This window comes from Nuphar pumila, unplaced genomic scaffold, assembly GCF_984573655.1.
Source record: "Nuphar pumila unplaced genomic scaffold, dmNupPumi1.hap1.1 HAP1_SCAFFOLD_1113, whole genome shotgun sequence".
NCBI classification, from domain to species: Eukaryota; Viridiplantae; Streptophyta; class Magnoliopsida; order Nymphaeales; family Nymphaeaceae; genus Nuphar; species Nuphar pumila.
In genome coordinates this window covers 2,359-11,758 of record NW_028323591.1, presented here as the reverse complement: position 1 = coordinate 11,758, position 9,400 = coordinate 2,359, and the positions used below count along the sequence as shown (strand labels likewise).

Here is a 9,400-nt window from a genome sequence, read left to right as displayed (position 1 = left end):
GGTGGCGTCCAGCTGAGACAAAATCCTCATTGCTAAGACGCGTTGTGGCAGCACCAGGCAGCGCAGTGATCCACGCCGCGGAAGGACCAGTCGCAGCACTAAGGAGACGAGCCGCATCCCGTCTACCCGTGTCGGTGGCCACATCAAACGAGGAGCGGAAGTCGCGAGCAGCGCGATCGCCAATAACTCGCGACACAACGTGCTGCACACCTGGCAACAATTCGGCCACCAAAGCGTCTGTGATGTCGCGAGAAGACTGCTCCCAACCACAGTCTGAAGCAACGCTGTCATAAACGCGTTGCCAAGCAGAGATCAGAGGAGTCCGCGCTACCCCAGTAAAGGGCATGCAAGCCGCCACACCACCTGCCATGGCAGCTTGCGCCAATGCCGCCCCAGAAACAAGAGCAGCATCAGCTTCCACTTCGGAGGAGAAACGCAGCCCTAAACCACCATGCCGTAAAGGCAAGGTCATTTGCTGCACCTCGCGACCTCCAGGGACACGCGCGCCCGCGGGCCCAATGGCCGAAGGCAAGCGAAAGAGGCAGACGGCGGCCTGAAGGATCGCTTGCTCAACACGACGCGTGGCCGCCGCCAAATGCACCCACGGCACAGAGCGCTGGAAATGAAACATGCGCAGGGAGAGGGATGCCCGCAGCAAAGCAAACTGTGATTGCTTGGGCAGTGGAAGCCGCATCGACTTTTCAACCTGCGACGTGACACTGTCCGCGCGCGCGGACACAATGCCTGCAACATATGCGTCTGAGCCAACAGGAGTGCTGCATACTGTGACACCATCCGGGTTGTGCCGGACACGCAGATCCGCAGCCAATCGGGCGATCGCACTTGGAGGGCCTCCCATGAGGGCGCACTTGCGAGGTTGCACCGACAGACCCACCCCTGCAGCGCCACGGGGTCCCTGCAACGTGGAGAAAGCAGCCCGCAATTGCTCAGCGCGACCCACCATACTGACGTCGTCCGCGAAAGCAACAATTGCGACACGTGCACGCTCCAGCGGTTGCTGTAATGCTAGGGCAAACAATAGAGGTCCCAGTGGGTCACCTTGCCGCACGCCGGCTTGCGACTGTACCGGAGGTGTGCCAGGAGGGGCTCCCAGAATGTGCAGGTCCGAGGGAGCGCCATAAGCCCACTGTACAAAAGGCAGCAGCGCAGGTACGCGGTCTTTCACCGCAGCAAACACGGCCGAACGCGCAACGCTGTTGAAAGCGTTGGCTTGGCCCACAGTGAGAAGGGCCGCCTCCGGATCTTCAGCCAGGGCAGCGCGAACAGCATGGCCCACCGCCTCCGCGCACACCCGGAACGCCCACACCCAGTTGAAGCGGGGCAAGCGCAGGACCAACTTCTTCACAAGCAGTCAGCGCACATAAAGCGGCAAACCTGTACCAAATCTCGCCAATAGCGACGGGCCGCACTCCACCGTCTGGCTTTTGCAGGCCCACGAGAGAGGCGTCCAAGAGGGAGCTGTGACGTGGAAGCTCACCACTAAGAATGAGATTGACGAAGGCCAAAGTCGCATTGAACGCCTCTGTGGTGGCCTTGGCCGCTGCCACAATGTGCTCGTAGGTCCACTGCGACGGACCACCTGCCGCGCCCCGCTTGGACGTGGTGGTGTACATCAGCTACGCATGGCGACGTGAATGGCCTTCTCTCTCATAACCATCATCCCTGACGTTGATTCCTTGGTCACGAATGTACCAATACCATCAATCAAGGTCGCTCCAAGGTGAGTGGATGACTGTGGGTGGAGGTCTCGTGCTTGCTTGGGCTAATATGGTCATAACATCTGTGGACACCCATTAAAACACTTGTATCGCTTCGAAAATTTCAGTAAGTTGCACCTAACATTCCTTGTGTAGCGTCTCCCATTGTAGCTGCAATTTAAAGCACCTGATAGGTGAACTACGCATGCGAGAGGTCATGCTTGTATTGCTCGCTGTATCGAAGAACGAAGCTGAAGCCCTCTGGCTAGGCTTCATGGAGTGCCATTCGCGTCGTCGAATGGGCCTTATTGGCGTGATCCCCGTTGTATTTGTGTTTTAACAATCCAATGAGGACTTTTCTGAGAATTGAGAAATGTACGAGGCAGAGACGGCATGTGAAATTGACATTAGGGAAACTTGGCCCACACCATGATATAAGATTGTCTGCGTGTCCGGTGGAATCAAGACGCATCCCGGATTCAGTGAGCTTTCACAGTGGGATTGTATCAAGGCACATCTCGAATTTGACAGTGGGAATGCATCTGAGCAAACTCGTTGCTATCTCGGAAGGTATGTTAAGGACCGTAGGATCAATTGACTGGGGGATCAATCGACTCATTCTGCATCCTGCTCAGGCGCTACCAGCAGACCAATCATCTATGACGCATGATGTCATGAAATGCCTCTGGCGCGACACTAACTGCTCCCAGCTTCTTCATCCTCGCTTTGCCGTCCTTCTGTTTCTCCAGCAGTTTCTTCTTTCTGGTGATGTCCCCGCCATAGCATTTTGCCAAGACATCCTTCCGTGTAGCACGAATTGACTCACGTGCCAGCACTTTGGTGCCTATCACGGCTTGAATCGCTACCTGCATGCAAGCGACTGCACCCTTCAACTCCACAATCGAAGGCAAACAATCCAAGGCAGACAAACCTATGCGAACGACATCACTTGGACCCCCAGATGCAACACCCTTGGCACGTTAAAAAGCCAACCGCCATTCTTGAATGTGAATGAGACTATTTTGGATCTGGGGTTCAAAGTTTGGGACAGAGAACTCAAACAATTCAACATCATGTTACGCCGTTGTAGATGCAGCTCAGACTGTCGCCGCAAATGCTACAAAAACATGGGACAGGTCAAAAGGTCATGACCTGTCCGGATACACATTCATTCTAGGGAGGATGCCCCGCAGCATCACCAGACGCACCTCAAAGCTCTGCTTGTCCACCACATCTCGAATCTTCTCGCAGAGTTCACGGCCAACACTGAGGGCGTTACTGCGATGAATGATACGTGCAAGGGCATCCACGATTGCCCCATGGATGAGAAAGTCTAATCGGACGAGGTCAGCATCTCGGAAGGGCCCTCCTCGTAGTCAACGTGGCATAGCCCGATGTGATGGACTTCAAAGTGTCATAGAACGTCCCCGCAAGCTCTGCGAGGGGAAGCTGCAAGAAGCGGCAACCGTGAAACCACTCAACGCTCTGAAATGTGGACCATGGTCCACGTCGGTAATGACGCAGGGTCTGACTCAAATGCCAGAGCAAAGCAATCAACACTCGTAAAGCAGCAGGGTACCAACCAATATGTATGTACTAGTCTGCGCTTGCAAACGTGATAGGTTCATTGCCGCTTGCTTCAGAGAGCGGGTTGCTCAACAAGGCCTGCGATGATTTTAGTGATTGTCCGCGCTCCCATTGCCAGCTCACGCATTAACTGGCAAAGAAAGCACAGGGGTGCACAGCTCAAGTGGAAACTGAGAAGTCGCCACTCACCTGGTATCTGACAAGGCAGCGAGATTGCAAGTACGAGTGCTCCTGCATGCAAGATATAGTTGTCAGCAAATGCTTCAATTACTAGGGCGAACGCCCTCTTTGGACGCAAACTGGACGGTGTTCCTTGCACGACCGCAGCCCTCAAAGCATGCCATTATTGTGATGACCACAGCGTTGCGAGAGAGCGAAGCAGTGCTTTGCCAGGCAGAACAATAGTTGGGTCAAGATGCCTGAGGGTGAATGAAGTTTGGGGACACAAATGGGGTCGAAACCCATCCTGGCGAAACACTGGAGCAAAGTTGAGCTGGCAGTCGGGACACATGGCCTGTGCTGGAAGCACATCGCATAACTATCATGCGGTCTTGCGGTCTTTGTTTCCAACACGGCTCGCCATTGCCTGCCCAATTGAGGTGAAAATGCGAGGGCAATATAGTCGGTGGCGAGCTTGTGGCCTTCGCAAGATGGCAGTGATCGTGCAGAATGGCAAGCCGAGTGTGATCGGCATAGAAGCCTTGCCGAAATTTCGCCGTGAACCCGCCACACAATGAGACAAGCGATGCATGTCTCGGTCATGATGGCAGTCGATTATAACTGTGTGCTTTTCTGTGGCACACTGCTAAAGTGTAAGATCCCTCGCTCCTGTTTGCACGGACAGCTGTTCTGCACTTGCACACAGTGTTCTGGATGCGCAGCAAGGTTGGTATTCAGGTAAAGCTGTGTGCTCGTAATGATTTGACAGCTATGGCAGAGCTAATGCCGGGCCGCAAATAAGAGTGAGTTCCAGGTGTGAGCGAGCACCAGGTGTTTTCGATATGGTCTTCAGACGTCCGGACGCTGTACAAGCCTATGGGTGGTGAGCAAAGCAGGTTCATGATGATGGTTGATGCCGATGCTTGCAGCACAAAAAGTGATGTTGGAAATGTCCGAGTTACAAATCAAGTCGATGCACACGGTTTACTCGCAATCAAGTAGCACGCAAGAGGAGGGTTAATCAGTCATGAGCCTAGGTGCTGGTAGGGAAGATATGGCGTGATGTTGTGGCTCAACGAGTTGACGCATACCAGCAGTTCGCCTCGCCGAGACGAGCAGAGATCCAACACTTTGCCCGTGAACTCCTCAGGAAATATGATTGTGGCGTTTACGGTTGGCTCCTGCACCTGCAATGGCCGCATATCCCTCGGGAAGTCCAAGGGCGAGTCCAGCTCAAGCAAATCGTCGGGGGCGGTAGGTAGCCTCACTCGGAACGGCACAGTTGGGGAAGTTGTCAACACCTGCAATCACGTCTGCGTTTCGTAAGCGCCCGCACACATCTCGCGACAACATCGACATTTCGCTCCTCACAGAGGGTTGCTGAGCGAAAATCGTAACAACACAAACCTGTCAGCATTTGAATCGATGCGCATCGCTGCACGTGAGTAATACTTTTCTGGACGCGCAAGCAGGAGTACCCACACAGCTCATCACCACTGATCTTAAAGCAGTGCCCTAGAACTGCGCACAGAACAGACCCATGGGCAGCGTATGTTGCCGACAGGCGCACACATGACCAAGCCAGTACAAACACACTTGCCTGGCACCAAAGATACTGATGTTCAATACAAAATTGAGCAGGCGCTGATGCAATGCACACGTATGGAAGTCATGGACGTCAAAGAGCTTCAATTCATACGCAATGTGAGCATGGCTTTCATTTCACCGCTCGTGGTACCATGCAGACCAATTCATGACTGAATATCTGATATAGTTAATGACATCATCCATGCAATATTTGCCGAAGACAAAAGCCTTGAAGGTGAGCAGCACACTTGTGCCCCGTGTTCCTGGTCGAGTCGCTGCATGAAGACATCCATGTGCAGCATGCCTAAGAAGCCGCAACGGAAGCCTGCGCCCAGAGCCGAGCTGCTCTCCTTCTTCACCGAGACGCTGGCGTCGTTCAGCGTCAGCTTGTCAATCGCATCGCCCAGCGCGGCGAAGTCCTCCATCGCGACCGGAAAGATGCCTGCACGACATGGCTTTCTTTTCTGCAAAGCTTCCCAAGCAGTTTTTGGAGTTGCCAATGTCCATGTGGATGAGGTAGTGTTGCAAAAAGATACATCAGTATAGCTTTCTTTTCATCTGTCATGAATCAGAGTTCAACTTAGACGCGCTCCTTCAAGGGTACTGCAAACGCACAGCCAAAACATTCTATAGATATTGTAAACACGAAGTGAGAAGTTTCCGAACTGTGCCGCAGCCTTACAAACCTGTTTTTCCATGCAAGAACCAGCCCAACGAGCGGACCCAACGCTTACGGCCTGCAAGCTGGACTGCAGGCGCAAGCTAGATACGCGATTTGATGTATGATATGGCCAGCCGAGGCGGGGTGGTATCCGGTTGGCAGAGTTTTGCCAATACAGATCTACAAAGCCAATGTCTGCTTCCCAAACATGCAACGCTAGCAGCATCCCTCTCAACATCTACGAACCCGATGGCAATCGATGGACGAAGCTTCATTGTGTGCAGGATGTCGGCAAGCATAAGGAAGAGATACAAGGCGGTTCAGGCAGATAAAGGGTGCAAAATCATCACACAAACACTCACATATCTGCACTGAACCACCGCGCCTGTTGAAGGCAACACACAATGTGATACGCTGCCTGAATTGAGATAGATACTCTAGATCACCCATGCCCTCGCGGCCAAAAAAGGTCTAGCAGGGGCGCTCACGCACCAGCAAACATCATCGCCTTGGCTGGTTTAAAGCCCGGAAGCGCGACCACGATGTCCTTGGGGTGATGCCATGTGTCGCCCACCCTGGCTGAACGTGTGGTCTTCAGACCTGTGATCATGTAGCCCACCTCACCGGTGTTGAGCTCCTCTGTAGGGGTCATCTCAGGGGCCATCCTGCCTATCTGCAAACAAATCGCTTGTTTCTCGCCACACATCACACAACTGGACATGCGCATATGAAAGCACCAGGGTATGGTGCAAAGAAGCCTGGAAGCGCCTTCTGCAACGGTATCACAGTTCTTGATTCCCATTCTTTGAATTTCTCTGCAAGAAGTCATGACAAAGCATGGGGAAGGCTGCAAGGTCTACTTCAGCGCATTACAACGTCAATTGTGCATCGTTCATAGTCGAGAGATACTACCGTACATACAAACAAAGTTGTCATGCTGACACTTTACAGCAGCCGCGGGGAGCAAAGACTCTGCGGCGCATACACAGGTGTGCCACTGTCAGCTGTATGTGGATCCTATCTGGATCCTATGTAGATTCGACGTTCGAGCAATCTGCATGGAATGCGGTTCCGTCTTGTGTCATGGGAGTCCTCAAACGCTTACTGGCACTCAATGATTCACAGCCTGAAGGAACAAGACACAACATGACAATCGCAAAGGGCGCAACACGACGGTCACTGCTGCTCAGTTGCATGTTTCATGTATAAGAAGCACACACAACTCACCTCCAGTACATCGTAGACCTGGCTCCCTGAGAACGGCTTGATCTTATCGCCCTTCTTGACCTGCCCATCTTTCACCAGCACCATGCATATCACACCCCGATACTCGTCGTGGAATGCATCAAACAGCAGCAAGCGCAGCTTCCCTGAGCGGTCCCCTGCAGGTGGAGGTATCCGTTCAACGATCGCAGTCAGCACGTCGTCCACGCCTAGTCCTGTCTTTGCTGACGTCAAGAGGCACGAGTCCGGATCAATATCGAAGGCCGAGGACATTTCTTCTGCCACTCTCACGGGGTCTGCTGCTGGCATGTCTATCTTATTGATGACGGGAACAATAGATAGGCCTTGCTCCCACGCCAGGTAGAAATTGGCCACTGTTTGCGCTTGGATCCCTTGGGCTCCGTCGACCAGCAGCAGAGCACCCTGACACGCGGCAAGGGAGCGTGAAACTTCGTAGCTGAAATCAACATGGCCGGGGGTGTCAATGAGGTTAAGCAAGTAGTCCACGCCTGCGTGCCGGTGCACGATGGAAGCGGAATTTGCCTGCGTCCAGCTAGGTGAGTGTCATCGTGACGATACCGGATCCGTCGAGTTCAGCCAGGGATTGCGTGCAAACAAAAGGATCTCCTCAGATGTACGAGGCAGAAATGAATGTTTCTGCATTACGATCATATGTGCCTTCACTTGAACTATGAGCGGACCCAGCTGTCCAGTACGGATACGTGACCGGTAGTGTTCGCACACGCACATGCGTGTTTGGTCAGGGTTCAGAGAGGCTTATCGGCACAACCTCGCTAGCGTTGGACGCTTCTACAGCGTCTTGCACTGCACAAAACCATCAACTGTAGCGCACCTTGACAGTAATTCCTCTTTCGCGCTCCACTCTGAGTGTATCCAAAGACTGCGCTTGTTTTACCCTCCTGGTTCTCCCAGTCTCCAGCAGCCTGTCTGCGAGGGTAGACTTCCCGTGGTCAATGTGAGCGATAATACTAAAGTTCCTGATTCTATCTTGTGGGAACGCCTCCGCTGAGGTCCCTGCATGGGTGACACCGGTGGGCTCCTGATGTGCATCATCGCCAAATTTTCGGCAACTCCAGCCAAATGGCGAATACCCTAGCGAAGACAAAACACTGCTGCAATAACATACATTTAATCTGTATGCACTATCTCGCAGACGGCTATGCAGAACACTGCTAAGCTGTTGCATTGCCAGCTCCGTGTACCTCCGTGTTCATGACGAAACGGATGCAGCAAACCTTCTGTTATTGGTTGAAGAGCTTTTTAGCTCTCCAATTTGCAAATAAGTTGAATGCTTAAGCGGACTGGTGCTGGCTGTTCATCTTTGATGGTCGTGCTATCTGCAATGGTTGGATAGCCGAGATAGAAGGGTGGAAACATGGCAGCGCCTACCCTGGCCAAAATGGAGTATCATGGAAAACCCGGCAATATCAAATGCATGGCATGCATAAAAGAAACATCACAGATCAGTACACAAGTAAATAGTACATAAATACACCGCTGCATCACATGTGGCGTTCCAAAAGAAGCGATACATACACAAAGACTTCTTTGCACCAACTGAGCCTTCCAGAACAGCCAAAGCAATGTCGCACTGTCGGCAAACTATTCCTGTTGGGTGCGTGCGCCTGTGTCTGATCTCTCCTTGCGTTTGCGCTTCTTCTTCCATGGCCGCTCTTCCCCACCTGAGAGGCTGCGTGCTTTCTTTCTGTCCCGATGCCGTCTCTTTCCGCTGACCTTCATGTCGTCTGTGCGCGGCCAGGGCGGGTCCAAACGCACCCTGCTCTCCCACTTTGCCTCAAGGCCGCTCAAAACGTCCCGCACATCCGAAGAGCAGTCTTCCCAAAGACTCGGTGGAACACCGACTAGTACCCCATGCACATGACTCTCTAAATCCTTGCTCGATGCAGCTTGGCCATCCTCTGTGGCGTTGGCCACTTCAGCCAAGCATGCTAAGCTAGCCACCGGGCGAATCGTCCAGCTTGCTGCGTCGCCTGCGAGCAAGGCGTCGAAATCACCGGTTCCGAGCCCAACATCGAGCTCCGTGGCTTGACAACCAGAATGCTCTAAATACGGCAACGTTACGTGTGCCGGGATCACCATGCGGTGGAGGTGAAACGCGGTGTGTGGCCCCATTCCGCGCAAGACTCGCACAAGGTCAGATGTGGTTGCATCCAAGTCCCGTGACGCGCAGGATGCAGGGGTGCTGGGTGGACTCAGTGGTGACGCAAGGTCGACTGGGCGTGAGTCAGCATGCTCGGCGCTGTTGGGCAGACCATTGTAGGCAGGTGAGGGGGGGATCAGCGGTGGCGCGTGAGACGCTTCAGATGCAAGTGCAGCAGGCGAGGTGAAGAGCGCAGACTCCGGAAGCTTCTCATACATGCACTTGAAGGGGTCGGCATCATTCAGGGGGGGGGCTGCTTTCTTGGCCTGACGCCGAGCTGTC

General features: G+C 53.4%; 1 protein-coding gene across 1 annotated transcript; it reads right to left on the bottom strand.

The window, feature by feature from the left end:
- Nucleotides 1-2,371: 2,371 nt before the first annotated feature.
- Nucleotides 2,372-8,143, bottom strand: LOC149809530 (translation factor GUF1 homolog, mitochondrial-like). The gene is made up of 7 exons (XM_089994788.1): nt 7,790-8,143; nt 6,940-7,479; nt 6,205-6,385; nt 5,300-5,493; nt 4,556-4,765; nt 3,495-3,536; nt 2,372-2,689 (listed from the first exon to the last, which is right to left on the bottom strand). The coding sequence occupies exons 1-7, from the start codon at nt 8,141-8,143 to the stop codon at nt 2,372-2,374; spliced, it is 1,839 nt and encodes a 612-aa protein (XP_089850914.1).
- Nucleotides 8,144-9,400: the final 1,257 nt, after the last annotated feature.

Excerpts from the sequence above, each read along its gene's own strand:
- LOC149809530 (XM_089994788.1), bottom strand. The coding sequence starts at position 8,143 with ATGCAACAGCTTAGCAGTGTTCTGCATAGCCGTCTGCGAGATAGTGCA. Across the intron at positions 4,766-5,299 it reads ACCAGGAACACGGGGCACAA|GTGTTGACAACTTCCCCAAC; the intron begins GTGTGCTGCTCA and ends ACGTGATTGCAG. Across the intron at positions 2,690-3,494 it reads GCTGCCTTGTCAGATACCAG|GGTGTTGCATCTGGGGGTCC; the intron begins GTGAGTGGCGAC and ends TAACGTGCCAAG.